A 14,619-nucleotide genomic window follows, 5' to 3' on the forward strand; every position below is an offset into this window, starting at 1 on the left:
AAAGGGGCTGGGTCAATAACTGGCTCCCACTGCACACGTGGTGACTTCAGGGCGGCCCATTCTCACCCACAGTGGAGACAGGCCGCTGCCTGGTGGCTATGGACCATCACCGTGGTAAAGTGGTTTCCTCACATTTTATGTCATGCCTCCACACACGAGATATGTGATGAGATGCAGAAAACAGATGGCTCACATATTGAGAACATGCAGGGTGAGGTTCTGATGTGTTTCCTTTTATCCTTCTAGGCACACTGTGTGATGTGACCACACTGCTCCAGGGGCTGGGTGTTCATTCACACTATGGTGTAACCACACTGCTCCAGGGTCTGGGTGCTCTGTTCACACTGGTATGAATACACTGCTTCAGAGGCTGGGGCCCTATTCACACTGTTGTGACTACACTGCTCCAGGGGATGGGTGCTCTGTTCACACTGTGGTGTGACCACACTGCTCAAGGGGCTGGGTGCTCTGTTCACACTGCGGTGTGACTACACTGTTCTGGGGGCTGGGTGCTCTGTTCACACTGGTGTGACCACACTGCTCCAGGGGCTGGGTGCTCTGTTCACACTATGGTGTAAACATACTGCTCCAGGAGCTGGGTGCTCTGTTAATACTGTGGTGTAACCACACTGCTCCAGGGGCTGGGTGCTCTCTTCACACTGTGGTGTGACTACTCTGTTCCAGGGGTTGGGTGTCCTGTTCACACTGGTGTGGCTACACTGCTCCAGGGGCTGGGTGCTGTTCACACTGTGGTGTGACTACACTGCTCCAGGGGCTGGGTGCTGTTCACACTGTGGTGTGACTACACTGCTCCAGGGGCTGGGTGCTGTTCACACTGTGGTGTGACTACACTGTTCCAGGAGATGGGTGCACCTTACTGAAGTCAAGGAAAGAGCAGTGATGTGTTTCCCCTTTATTTATTTTCCCAAGTACTATGTGCGCATCTTCAGAAATAAAATATACAGCCCTAAAGTCCAGTTCAAGACAGGAATGCTGTCCAAAACTTCTGAGTCAGCGACTGAAATACGTCTATTTTTAGGGGTTATTTGTGTGTCTATCAACACCGGGATACTCCCTCATCTGAAACAATCGTCAGTATGAGGTATAAGTGGTTATGCCTAACGTAAAGAACTAGTTATTTAAAATAGTGGTTTTTTTTTCCCCTTTTTTACAGCCTTGGTAAAGGGCCTGTGGGTTTGAAGACTAATTAACTTTGCCATCGGTGTTTTGCAGAGTTTTGGGACCGGCTCCTTTCGAGTGTTCTAACAGTTTAATGGCCTTGTCGGAGTTGTCAATGTTTCTCAGCAGAGTCTCCAGGCGCCGCTTAATTTTCTTCTGATCTTCAAGGGCGCAACCGATTACAATCGATTGGAATTTTTGGTCAACCGGACCAGGTGGCACCTCAGATGAGCAGGCACTATAGAGTGACATTAAGTGACTCTTGGCGTTTCCCAGGTCGTCCAAGAACTTATTGACCACCTCGTCTATGATCTTCGTGGCATGCTTCAAGGATTCCTCCTGCTGGGGGTTCCGAATCGTCTCCACTGAGACCTCGACAGTGAGGGTCCGTCCCATCAGGCGGTTTGCAGTCAGATTCAGCTCCTCTCTTTCTCCTAAACACGAAACATCGGTCAGTAGGAGACAGAAACTTCGCACATCTACAAAGCCAAAGCAGGCACGTGCGGCTACCTTGATTTTGTATTAGACACGGCTGTGAGATTTTTAAAGCTTAAAAACCAAAAATACACCTGGCTGTGGTGGCAACGCCTTTAATCCCAGCACTCGGGAGGCAGAGGCAGGCGGATCTCTGTGAGTTTGAGACCAGCCTGGTCTATAGAGTGAGCTCCAGGACAGGTTCCAAAGCTACACAGAGAAACCCTGTCTCGAAAAACCATAAATAAATAAATGAATGAATAAAACAAAAAACAAAACAAAACCAAAAAAAGAAAAAACCACCACCACCAACAACAACAAAATACGATAGCATGCAAGATTAACTGAGGAAGTGCCCAATGCAGAGCTAGGTCACAGAATGTCTTCCCCTGGAAGTCTTTCCACAGGTAGGGGCAGCTATCATCCCAAGTCTGCCCACACATTTGGCAGAGACATTCATAGCTGGGATGGAAATCGAGTGAATTCAGAGCAAGCAGAGTTTAGCTGGAAGACGGCTAGGGCTCGAGATGGGGCACAGCCGAGGCTCGATGTTGCAGACACACGAAGCTCACGTCTGTCGGACACAGCGCACACTACTGGCCAAGAAGGAGCGGTGATAATGGAGGCCCAGTGGGCTCTGGGGCAAGCCCTGCCCTTCTCCCTGCAGACAGACTCCAGCTGGCCCTGGGTGCGAGTCTTTGCCAGCGACAGGAAGCTGTGGTGACCATGGGCTCTGGTAACATTTCAAGATTTACACAAAACCGGCCACAGCTCCTTTCTTTCCCAGGTCCAGAACTCCCTAATGCATCGATCCTTCGGGAAGGACCCACTGCGGACAGACAGCATTATGGGTCTGGAGTTCAACTGCTTAGTCCCCAGCTCTCTAGCCCACTGTACTCAGTGACCCACTCCTCCCTGGCTGCCATACTCCTCAGAGGATCACGAGAAGGCATTTTATTGTAATTCCTTTGTCTGTCACAGTCACACCTCAGACCACCTCCCCAAGTCTCCATCTCCACCTCACTCCTCCACTGTTACCATCCCCGCAGTGGAAAGCACTGTGGTCCTGAAGGCTGCATGACTCGCCTGCTGTTCAGGAGCTGGCAGGCTGGGGTGGGGGTGGGGAGCACACGGGGACACTGACCATGGCCAGTAGCCTGAGGGCTGCAGCTGCTCTCTAGCTGAACTGGGGAGCAGGCGCACCCAAAGTCAGCCGAGGGCTGGCTCGTGTTCATCAGACGCCCTAGAGGTAGGCGGCGCCCCTCCGTGGAAATGGCTCTCACCGTCACTAATCTGCCTCATGTCCTGGCTGTTCTGGATGCTGTGGATCATCTCCAGAAGAATTTCCTTCTCTTGTTCAACAGCAGTAGCCGCGTCTCTCAAAGCTTCAACCCTGTGTGGATTGGCAAAGCAAAACAGGTGTCAGGGCGACAGTGTCCCTTCCTATCAATTTCTCTCAGCTGCCACCTAAATCAGCTCACGTTTAAAGGACAGTAAGAAAGCTTTGCAAAAAGGCCTGACTGCGGAAAATGCATCTCCGGGCATGGTGATGCACGCCTTTAATCCCAGCACTCAGGAGGCAGAAACAGGTGGATCGCATGAGTTTGAGGCCAGCCTGGTCTATAAGAGCTAGTTCCAGGACAGCCGGACTATGCAGAGAAACTGGGGGAGGGAGGTAGCTGGGGGCGCGGGGCGGGGAGGGGGGGGGCGGCGGCAGAGCACTACTTAAAAAATAAATTGTAACAGGGTTCCAAAGGCGGGCCTAGAGCTTGCAGCAGTACTCCTGACTCAGTAGTGAATCACTCCCACCGGCTCCTCTGCTGGCTGGGTTCCTATTTCCTTCCCAAGGGTAACCTTAGAGACGACGGTCACTTAGGTGGACTTGTTCTTTTAAATGCTGTCTATTTGCATTTTAAATCTGTACCTGCTTCTTTTTTCACCTGACTCTTCAGAACCCTCTGGCTCCTGGAGCTCGGCGCTGCACTCTGTGCCACGTGTGGATCTGCCTGGTTCTCTCCACTCTGACTGCTCGGAGATGGCCACTCTTGTGGACACGGAGTCTGCACGCTCAAGACCTGAACTCCTTATTGGCCATAGACGTGGAAGTCGTTTGCCCTGCGAGCTTAGTTCGGGATGGCCCTCACTGAACCGATACTTCCCCCATCCCCTGAGATAAACTCCATTACCCAGGGTGCCCTGTGCTGTTTCAGCCTCAAGCACCTGGGATCACTGCATGTTTAGCCTACTAGTTAAGAGGGCCTCATTAAAGGTTTGTTGTCGGTCCGTCTGCCTGAGTGTCTTAGCTGCAGGCATGGAGTGCCCGGTGTCCGCAGAGGACAGGAGGGCTGAGTCCCCTGGAACTGGACGGTTATGATGGGCGCTGGGAACCAGCTCCAATCATCTATCCCAGCACCCAGTGCTCTTAACCACTGAGTCATCTCTCCAGCCCCTCATTTTAGTTTTTTGAGACATGGTTTCACTACAAACTGGCTTTCCTGTTTCTGACTCCTGAGTGCTAGGGGGGAGATTCTTTTGATAGATTCATTTCTTGTGGCTTTGCCTTGTGGCTTATCCTCTTCAGGTTCTAAGTGCTTTTCTCACATCCTGCTCATAATATTGTCCCATATTTTATTTCTAGTTTTACCTCCCTGGTATTTATTTCTTTAGTCCACTAGAATACACTCGGGCAATAACCAAACTGCCATTTTCCTGAAAGTTCTTTACTCCACATCCCGTGTGACCTATAGGAAATGCGCTGTCAATATGCTTGCTGCCCCCGCCCACTGCTTTTCAGCATCCTGGGCTTTGTACCGAGCAGTAACTGATAGAACGGGCTCCTCCCAAATCTTCTCTAAAGATGATGTCGCTATTTAGATACCTTTACTCCTCCACATAAACTGTATGTTTGATTTCTTGAAAATACGGGGGAGTTGGACATTGCTTTGACAGTGTAGTTTAATTTGCATCCGTTTGTCTATGTCAGTTTTGTATGTGACTAGCTTTGAAATATTCTTCTCAGCCGGCTTATAGATTTCGGAGTGTTCCAGAAACCTTGTGGATATTTTAATTATATAAGGCTGCAGATCGTTTTAATTATAGTTTTAGCCAATTATTACTGGCTTGAGACAGGCTGTTTTTATAGGGTCAGCTAACAACTGGCAGCCTTGATTGTATTAAGTTTTGATGGCTGACCTGTCACTTCTATCTTTCTTCTGAGTTGATGATCTTATTGTGGGGGGAAAATAAAAGGATTTATGTCTCTCATCCAGTTGTTTTTTTCTTTAGACTACAGACTAAGGTCTTTTGGTACTATAGTAGACAGTGCAGTGATGAGGTTTGTGCTTTTCCCCAAATTTAAAGGGAAAGCCTCTTTAAGATTTCGATGTAAAACCCTGATCATACAATCATATTACAGAACACTTCAACCGCTACCTCCGCCAGCTACATACACACACAGTTCACATACAGGTGAGCAAATCCCATGATTCATGAATCATGAAAACCAAGAGAGAAACATCTCACACATTTAACTTCCTATTTCCAGCTCAATTTCTTATGGATTACCGTGACGACGTTTCCAGCTTTTGTAGAGAAACAGTAACAGCTGACCCCAGAATGCGAGGCCACGGACCGGCGTTCCAACCCAGATCACTCGTGGAAGCGGCCAACGAGGGAACAATGTCACCAGCCTTTTATTAGCACACATCAACCCATGACCTCCCATTCTCATCCCGTCCACATGTCACCCACCTGTCAAACCCCAAAATAGCTCTATGAGGCGTTCCACTTCGAGCGTGTCTCTAGAGAGCCGGTCAAAGCAGGCAAGCATTGTACGGACAAGTCCGGCTGAAACCAAACAACGTAGATGCTGGTAGGCAACAGGCTTCCTCCAGCACCACTGCTTTACAGCATGTCCTCCGGCAGATAAATGAGAGCCCGGGAGGTACGAGAGAGGCCCAGCTGGCACAAACGTGAGATGTTTATAATTAGAAACTCTAATTATGACTCCAGCGTTTGGAGAAATGATGCAGGCTCTGAAAGCCAGGATTCCATTTGAACACTTGTGCCGGTGTTAAATGTGACTGAGGGATGAACGCTGTGCTAAAATGGGGTTCGTTTACAGTAATCAGGTACAGCCCTTAGCACGTGGAGATAATGAAACAGATTAAAAAGAAAACATCCTGGGGACACACCCTCCATCTGTGTATGAGAAGCTACTGTGAGCTAGGGATGTTGACCGGAGTCCAGAGTGCACTTAGAGTTGTAGAACCTTGAGTTTGCTCTCCACAGAGAAAGAGACTGACTGACACAGTGATTGACGGGGCTTTTTCCCCCTGAGCGTTCTTTATGCATAACAGAAACTGCCAGGGCGGCATACATACCTACATAGCCATTTATCATGGCCGTACTTCTGCCATGCCTCCTTCCTACGACATTCTTCCTGATACTCAGTATCTTTGAAAAAAAAATCTGTCTCCCTTGTGCCGGAACTGTTCACGGCTTCCCCTGAAGGAAATAACACTTCCCTTGGCACCTCTCTTAGAAGGGGTTTCTACTGACGTGACAGGTCAGCATCAGCAAGAGCAGCGTGGGGAGCAAAGGGTGTAGTCTGCTGATTCTTCCATCACTGAAGGATGTCTGGGTGCTCAAACCCGGCAGGATCCTGGAGGCAGGGGGTGATGCAGAGCCCACAAAAAAATGTTGCTTACTGGTTTGCTCCCTCAGGGATTTCTCAGTCTTTCTTATAAAACCCAGAAGCCCCAGTCCAGGCGTGGGCACCACTCACATTAGGCTGGCTTCTTCTACGCCTATCACTAATCTAAAAAAACAAAACCCACAGCATCAGTTCTCAACCCATGGGTGGTGATCCCTTTGTGTGGGGGAGGTCAAATGACTCTTTCTCAGGGGTTCCCTAAGACCAACAGAAAACAGATATTTACAGTATGACTCATAACAGTAGCAAAGTTACAGTTACGAAGCAGCAATGAAAATAATTTTATGGTTGGGGGGGTCACCACAACACGAGGCTACATCATTAGTAAGTCGAGAATTACTGCCCTGAAAGGCTTTGATCTTAGGGAGGGATTTTCTCTGAGGGTCCCTCTTCCCGAATGACTCTAGCTTGTGTCAGTCGGGTTGACTTTACAACTAGCCAGGCCAGTACTGTCCATCTGCGTCACCCTCGGCCTCTTCCTTTTCAGACAGGACCTCCTGTATCCCAGGCTGGCTTGGAACACACTTGAACTTCTGCTCCTTCTGCTTCTCCAGCCCGAGTGCCAGCATCACAGATACACACCGATGCCCGGTTTATCGGTACTGGGGATGGAACCAGGGCCTTCGTGTGCACTAAGCCAGCAGTCCTCGCTGCTCAGCTTGGTTAAATTAGGTTTGCATTGCTTATCAGCTATTGCTGTACTTCAACTCGACTCAGAATTTTGTCTGTGTAGCTTTTCCGTTAGTCTGAGATTAGTGACTGAACCTTAAATACTGCCTGCCTCCCTCCCTTTAGTTTTAGTTTCTTAAGTAGCTAAGACAGACAGAGATAAACATTCAATCTTAATAAACTCATGCGGGGACTCTCCTCTTGTCGGCAAGGGGCATTTCTGTGTGGAATGGGATCCAGGGAGCAGCTACATGTCCAAATTGGGGAAGGAAGCAGCGTCCCATCACAGCGGACTGGGCGGCACCTCTGGCAAGCTGCACTCAGATCAGAGCAGGCTTCGGCAAAGACACCGTGGTAAGAATTTTCATGAGCACAAAACTGGTGCATCCTTACCTGGTCCCCTGCCCCGGGCATCTCATGAGCCTGCAGTGGAGGTGTCAGCGTAAACTGGAGGAGGGCGGGTGCAGGCAGGCGTCACTGGCTCACAAAACTGACCGCTGAGAGCTACCACCCAAGCTGTGTGAGGAACCGCTGCTAACTTGGCCGAAATTTGCTCACTCAGGGCACCAGTGATAAGGAGCCCTTGGGTGTGGCCGGACGAAGCAAAGCAGGAGCAGAGTTTGACGCGCCAATTGGCAGCGCTGGCTGAAAACTTCAGCAGGAGCCAAACGCTTATGTATGACGTCAGCACACATGAGATTCACGGTGCCTATTCTAGCCTTACTGTCACGGACACAAGTTCGTTTGCTTAAAACGTGTTTCCATAAACAGGGAAACGGCAAGCGTTCACATCCGTGGGTTTATGGGACTTTTTCCACAACAACTTAAACTCCCAGACGAAGCTCCATGTGAGACCCTGGCTTCTGCTGTAATTCCTGATACTGCCAGTAAGGTTCTGTCACCAAAATGTCGCATTTCATTCACGGGCAGCACCACTCACCGGTCCGTTAGCCTTAAGGCAAGGCACCTAGTCCCTCAGTTTCCCCTTTTCACCCCAGACAGGTCTCCTGCATCCAGGCTGGCCCAGAGCTCACTAAGCAGCCCAGGATGACCTTGAACTTCTGGTCCTCTTGTCTCTAGGATTGGGACTATAAGCATGCACTACCGTGTTGGCTTTCTGAAGCCAGGTATCAAACGCAGGGTTCTGAACATACTAGTCAAGCATCCTACCAACTAAGCTCCCTCCCAGCCTGGTGTTCTCACAGCTGAAAGAGATAATAACCTCCCCCTCCTCCTCAAGGGTTTTAGAAGTTTCAAATTACAAGGCATATGAAAAGTGTTCTTTTAAATTACAGACTATTACTCCACATTAAATATGGTGTTGACTAGTCTTGTAAGTACGGGAACACTGAGGCAGCCTAACAGGAACCTTAAGCAGTAAGAAACCAAAGCAAGGGAGTGGAGCCGTTCCCTGGCCCCTGAGGCAACCATCATTTCCTGCCTGGTGGCCTGGGAAGGAACTACTCACTGTGGGATCGGTTTTGGGAAATGTATGAACAGCCAATCTCTCAGTCCTACCTCCCATCCATTCTCCCTCTGCCAATCTCCAAAATCCAGCCCTTGGACAGCTTCTTTATCATCCACAGCTTCTAGAAGCTACTCAATACTCAGAATGTGCTGTGTGTTCAATATTTACTGAATTAAATGCTAAATTGATTTTCTTCCCTTTAGTAAAAACACATTCTTATGCCTACTGGACAGTTTGAAAAATGATATAATCAACACTAGGGCACCTGGTGTTTGATCGGAGCATCCCATCTTCCTGCGTTCAAACGTGAAGCCCACAGCTCTTGACTGCAACTAGGTAGTTTGTATCGGAGCCTCAATTTCTCGTTATCTGTAGAATACAGATAACGGTAACTCCCACAGAGATGTGAGGCCTAGCAAGCAGATAGACGTATTGTTTATAAGCTAGGGTAAGCACTGGAAAGTACCTAGTAAGGTACTTTCAGGACAAGTGCAGAATCCCATAGAGCTGGTCACCAAGATCAAGAAAGGACAGGGTTACACCTCTTCAGAGGCGCTGCAGTAGACACGCTTTTCTTACTGTCACAAAGTGTAGTTAATATTAGATACTATTAGATACAAATGGCAATCTGGTAACAGTCTGTAAAGCAGGGCTGAACATTTCAAAGCATTTCCGGCATCCCTGAGGTCATTTCGTCCTCCAGGACACAAAGCCTTTGGTGTGGTCTCGGCTCACGAGGGGAAAGTGCCTTTCACTGTTGACAGAGTCCACACAACAGAATGGAAAAGGCAAAAGAAGCTACAAGCAGTGCTGAACAGCACCAAACCACTGCCTTACTCATGCAGGGACTCTAAGGAAGCTAGCAGAGGGAACTCACATAAGCTTCATCTTTTCTCTATCATCCACATTTAAAACTCTAACTTTTAACTGTATAGTGCTCTGTGGTACAGTCAAGGTGCCTTCTAAAAAGGACCCTACCCCTTGAGCCATTAAACACACATGAATCCAGCTCCCCGCTCAGTGCAACTGTTAAGTAACAGAACTGAATCGCTTATGTGTAATAATCAGAATTCCTTTTACACTAATCGGATGTTACATTTGAATGCAACACCTCTCAAAACCAGGAGTTCCCCCACCACTCCCCGCCCAGCACTTGGGAGGCATTAATTCAGGTTTCAGGACAATGACTCAGCTTGAAGAAGAGCAACAAGTTCCCGAACCTTTTCAAGGAAGGAAAAAAAATCTGAGCAGCTGAGAATATACTGTCAAAGTTTAGCGCCTACTTCCTAGAGGGAAGAATTCCCCTCTCTTCAGAAGAGAAGGGCTTTAACGCTGAGGCCCCTTTGCCTCACTCCGGGTTGGGGACATAGGGTTCGGCCTTCTCTTGTGGCTACGCAGGAAATTGTCTCACCTTCTGGTTTTGTTTTAAAAGTAGTAATAATGAATGCCTCACTTGTAGTTTTCTGTGCAAACACTTCCGCGTGTTTGGTGGACGAATGGATAAAGAAAGGCACACAAGACTCAAGACTTTGGCTCATATTCTTTTGCTTATGCAGAACCTGGAGAAAATTGGAAACATGTTCGCGGTCCCAGGAGACTCGAGGTGCCTTGATAAGATTTTCATTGAACAATACCCGCACACAACCAAAACTTGCACAACTTTGGAGGCGTTAACGTTTCCACCACATACGTTAAGGTCTCAAATTGTTATAGGCAACAAAGTGTTTGCAGCATTTGCTAGTATTCGGTATTTTACTACGAGGCTGATCCCGTGATAGAACCTTAGGCAGACCGAGTGTGACTCCTGCCTTTCGTGTTCTCAGGCCTGTGGCTGCCACTTCTAAGGTGTCACCACCAGTATCTTCTAAATGCACAACAGATACGGACAAACTGCGGAGGGCACTGCACGTGGTTAGAACGAAAGACCTTATCCAACTCCGGCACCCTCTGCGGCCCCTGGTGGATCTAATTCTCACTGGCCGTGGGAGGGGCAGTCTGGAATTTTCCTTACTCTTGTGTTACGATGAAATGGTTTGCGGTGAAGAAACTTACTACAATGGGGTGGGGGTGGGGGTGCAGGACCAACACTAAACTGCTGCCTCCCTCCAAGGAGCATTACTGGCAACTTGAAAGTTAAAGGTAGCGGGGACCACAGAGAAGGTTCCGGAAGTTGGGAAGGCCGCGCTAGCAAGGGAAGAGGAGCCCACCCGGAGCGCCCCCCACGCGCTCGCCCGCTCGCCCGTCCTCACCTGAGCTCCAGCTGGTCCAGACTCTCCAGCAGGCGACTGGAGCGATCGGCCATGGACGAGGAGCGACAGAACCGACCCTCGTGGGCCTTGGCGCTGATCTTCGCCTGGGCCATGAGCTCCGGGGGTCCGCGGCGTCCGCGGGCAGCAGTGGCGCGGGCCGCACGTCGCCGTCACCGCGGGCGCCGCTGACGCGGACGGCACCGCCCCCGAGGCCGCGCGGCCAAACAAGGGCAGGCGCGGGCGCAGCCGCCGGCACGCGGGTGGGGGACCCTGGCCCGGAGCCTGTCTCCAGTCTCCCACCGAGCTGCTTGCTCGTCGATGGCTTCTGCTGTTTCTCCCTGCACCCACAATTCCCAGCAAGGACAAAAATCGTGCAGCCTGTGACGTGGGAAAGAAGGTCCCCTTGTGGAACAGAAGACAATTAAGTCTCTACTTGGCCGACCTGTCCGGTTACCAGGCAGGCTCCTAAGAGGACAGGACAGCCTGGACAATACGGTGCTCCAAATAAGGAGAAGCCCAGTGCATTCCTACTGTCTCACCTTCCTAATGAGAGGATTATTATTTTACACCCAACTTACTGAAATCCTCTGTGAATAATATTCACTAGGCTCCCGTGTGAGAAGCTGTGAATGTAAGAGATGGAGCAGGGTTGAAATACAAAGCCGTGTCTAGTTAAAGTTGTGTTTTGTCCTCTCAATGCACAAGGCACAGAAAATGAGAAACTTGAAACTGATTTACAACCTTTAGTCAGACTCAAGGCCATTCGATTACTGAACAGAGTCAGGGCCCTTTAAGAGCGGCTGCCTTCCAGGTCCCCCCGCCCCACCCCATTTTAAATATTAAGGAACAGTGGATTATCTGGCTTCATTAAACACTGTCCTTTCACAACACAGACATGAATGCCTTGTAATCTTGGACAGATCTCAGGTCTAATGCGAGCTCCTCTGGACGCTGACAAAGGATCATGTCTCCGGCCAGAGTGAGTTCAGGGCTAGGCTGGGTAGTTTGGACAAGAGCCCAAAGTCTCAAAAAGTAAAAGGGGTTGCATCCATAGGTCAGTGGTACAACATCTGCCTCTGTTCTAGGCTAGTAACTAAGCAAGGCAGATGCAACGGTTTCAATGAGATGTCTCTCATGCTCTCTGGCATTTGAACACTTGATCCTCAGTTGGTGGCTGTTTGGGTAGGACCATGTGTGGCCTTGATCATACGTGGAGGAAGTGTCACTGAGGGCAGAATCCGGAAGATTAGCTACTGCCCCCTGCTTGGGTTTGAGATGAATGCTCAGAACCTGTCTTTGCTGCCAACAAGGACTCTGACCCCCGATAACTAAGCCCAATTAAATGATTTCTTAGTTGCCTTGGTCATGGTGTTTTGTCACAGTAAAAGACACTAATGTAGCAGACAAGGATCTATTTTATTTACATTGTTTCACAAGTTGAGCACACAGAGGCATTTTCAGACTATAATCTGCCACATGTATGCTCCTGTGTAAGGTATGTGAAGACTCTTTGTAAACTCTGACCTTAAACAAGCATGCCTCCAAATGGGTGGGACATTTTATATATGTGTGTGTGTGTGTGTGTGTGTATACGTATATGTGTATGTATATATATGTGTGTGTGTGTATATACATATATATATATATAGGCTATATAATATATAGGACTACACATGATCCAGCTCTTCACGAGTTTGTGGAGAGCTTTGCTTTGGGAATGGCTCCCATGCTCTTCCTGCCGGGTACAGATCTCAAATCTTTGCTATTTACCTCCTGGTTGTGCTTAAAAAACCAGCAGGGCGTTTTGTTGCAGACTTGGTAATTTTCAGGTTCCTAGCCTAGAACCACTCTGTACTCTTTCATATTCTAGACCCAACCCATTAGTAAGTCCCAATTCTACCTTCAGACTACATCTCGACTCTTCCAGTCCCACTGTCACCTACCAGTCTTCCCTGGGTGACTGCAGAGCGCCATCTGCACCCTCAGCATCTATCCTGCCTCTCCTGTGAATCCTCAATACAGGATTTAAAGTACCACAGTAGATCGCACAATGTCTCAGAAACCTCCAGTGGCTCACCACAGAGGAAACAAGGAAAGTACCAAGTGTGTGTAATTTTTTCAAAACCCCAATCAAACCACAAGTCAGGGACCACCTTGTGTGTTTTTTCCATGGCTTAATCCTTCTCCTTTGAATTTGCTTCAGTTCACTTACCAGTGAGATGTTTCCTGAACAGTTTTAAAAATATGAGTGTAGTGGGTGCCTACCTGTAATCCCAGTAGCAGAAGGCTGAGGCGGGAGGACCCAGAATTGGAGGCTAACCTAGGCTACACAGCAAGATGCTGGCTCAAAACAAGAAGTAATTCTAGAAAGAACTAAGTGGTGGAGTGCCTGCCTAGCATGTGTGCTGCCCCGGGTCTGAGTCCTGCACTGTCCTCCTCTGATGTAGGTGTGTCTTCTATCTATCTGATGATTTCATTGGTTAATTAATAAAGAAACTGCTTGGCCTGATGGGTCAGAACACAGGTGGGTGGAGTAGACTGAACAGGATGCTGGGAGTGAGGCAGACGCCTCAGGCAGTCGCCATGACTCTCCTCTCCGAGACAGTCACCATGAAGCCAGCCACCAGGTCAGACATGCTGAATCTTTTCCGGTAAGCCACACAGATTATTAGAAATGGGTTAAGTAAGATGTGAGAATTAGCTAATAAGAGGCTAAAACTAATGGACCAGGCAGTGTTTAAATGAATACAGTTTGTGTGTTGTTATTTCCGGGGCTAAGCTAGCCGTGCGGAAGCCGGGCGGGACGAAAAGCAGGCCTGCTGGCCTTATCACTACACTCCTCCTCCCTTCTTTATTTACCACACTGTCCCTAAGAGGTAGTTTTATCTGCTTATCTGTTACCCAATACTATCCATACAGCCCATTCTCCATGTCTGAGCAGTAAGGGTCAGGAGCTCTTAGGATTACTGTCACATCTCATGTACTTCAGGCAGTTGTGAACAAATTAATAATGATGAAACGCAAAAAAAAGTTGTAAATATTAAAAATATACTTTAATAATAATCTACAACTTTATTATTAATGACTCCTGTCTAAATTCAAATTATGAAGCAGTTTTATAGTGTTTTAAAAATCATTTAGTGATGATGTCAGCATGTTAAAGAACACTGTTACCTCTTCAAGAGATCCTCAGTGAAATTTCCCTTTGTTGTTCAACCAGAAGGTTCAGCGGCTGCCCACTGCAGCCCATGAAACCTGCTATACATGCTGTGTGAGCTGCTGGGAGGGAGCCCCTGACCTCAGGCACGCACAGCACAACAGCTCCCTAGCAGACTGCCAGTGTGCACCACGCTTGGGTGTGGAGCTCCTGACAAAGAGATGCAAATGTTTCTTCCTGCTCCATATCTGCTTGGCTACTTTCAAGACTGCCCTTCTTGCTGTTTTGCAAGCTCCTGCAAGTGTGTTTAAGGTCAATCGTGAGGAGTATAGCGTTGCTTGACACTTTAACATGAAATGTTAAAGCAGCCTAGGCTCCATAGAGACTCCAGTTTAAAAACAAACACAGAAGAAAATTAAAGCACAGTCTGGTTGATTTTGCAATATAAATAACACCGTATCTACTTTAAAAAAAATCTAACTAGGGCTAGGCATGGTGGCAAACCCCTGGAAGCCCAGCTCACAAAGTAGAAAAGAGTGACAGCTGGAGGTCATTCTGGGTGCCCACGAGCTCCTCCAGGACGCAGCACCTGGACGGAAGCTCTGCCCTCTCGTGCTCAAGGGAAGGACCAAGGGTATATACACACACTCAGTTCATAAAGCGACATTAAAAAACTGATTTCTAGTATGGACTGAAAAACACAGAAATT

At 48.4% G+C, this 14,619-nt stretch overlaps 2 protein-coding genes across 2 annotated transcripts in view; both read right to left on the reverse strand.

Annotated features, from left to right (window-relative positions):
- Positions 1-898: 898 nt before the first annotated feature.
- Positions 899-10,917, reverse strand: Bag2 (BAG cochaperone 2). Its single transcript, XM_038341685.1, has 3 exons — positions 10,754-10,917; positions 2,937-3,046; positions 899-1,613 (listed from the first exon to the last, which is right to left on the reverse strand). Exons 1-3 carry the CDS (start codon positions 10,864-10,866, stop codon positions 1,204-1,206), a joined length of 633 nt encoding a protein of 210 aa, XP_038197613.1. The 5' UTR covers positions 10,867-10,917; the 3' UTR covers positions 899-1,203.
- Positions 1,589-14,619, reverse strand: part of Znf451 (zinc finger protein 451) — a 69,008-nt gene continuing 55,977 nt past the window's right edge. Inside the window, exons 15-16 of the transcript XR_005286784.1 lie at positions 2,937-3,046; positions 1,589-1,613 (exon numbers count right to left, since the gene is read on the reverse strand). The gene's annotated coding sequence lies outside the window, so the exon portion shown is untranslated. The remainder of the gene's footprint in view (positions 1,614-2,936; positions 3,047-14,619) is intronic.

This window comes from Arvicola amphibius, chromosome 9, assembly GCF_903992535.2.
Source record: "Arvicola amphibius chromosome 9, mArvAmp1.2, whole genome shotgun sequence".
NCBI classification, from domain to species: domain Eukaryota; kingdom Metazoa; phylum Chordata; class Mammalia; order Rodentia; family Cricetidae; genus Arvicola; species Arvicola amphibius.

What these genes read in the sequence shown, in the direction of transcription:
- Bag2 (XM_038341685.1), bottom strand. Translation starts at nt 10,866, where the DNA reads ATGGCCCAGGCGAAGATCAGCGCCAAGGCCCACGAGGGTCGGTTCTGT. An exon ending in CTGGACCAGCTGGAGCTCAG is followed by an intron (nt 3,047 to 10,753) that starts GTGAGGACGGGC and finishes CAATCCACACAG; the next exon opens with GGTTGAAGCTTTGAGAGACG. An exon ending in CATGAGGCAGATTAGTGACG is followed by an intron (nt 1,614 to 2,936) that starts GTGAGAGCCATT and finishes TTTCGTGTTTAG; the next exon opens with GAGAAAGAGAGGAGCTGAAT.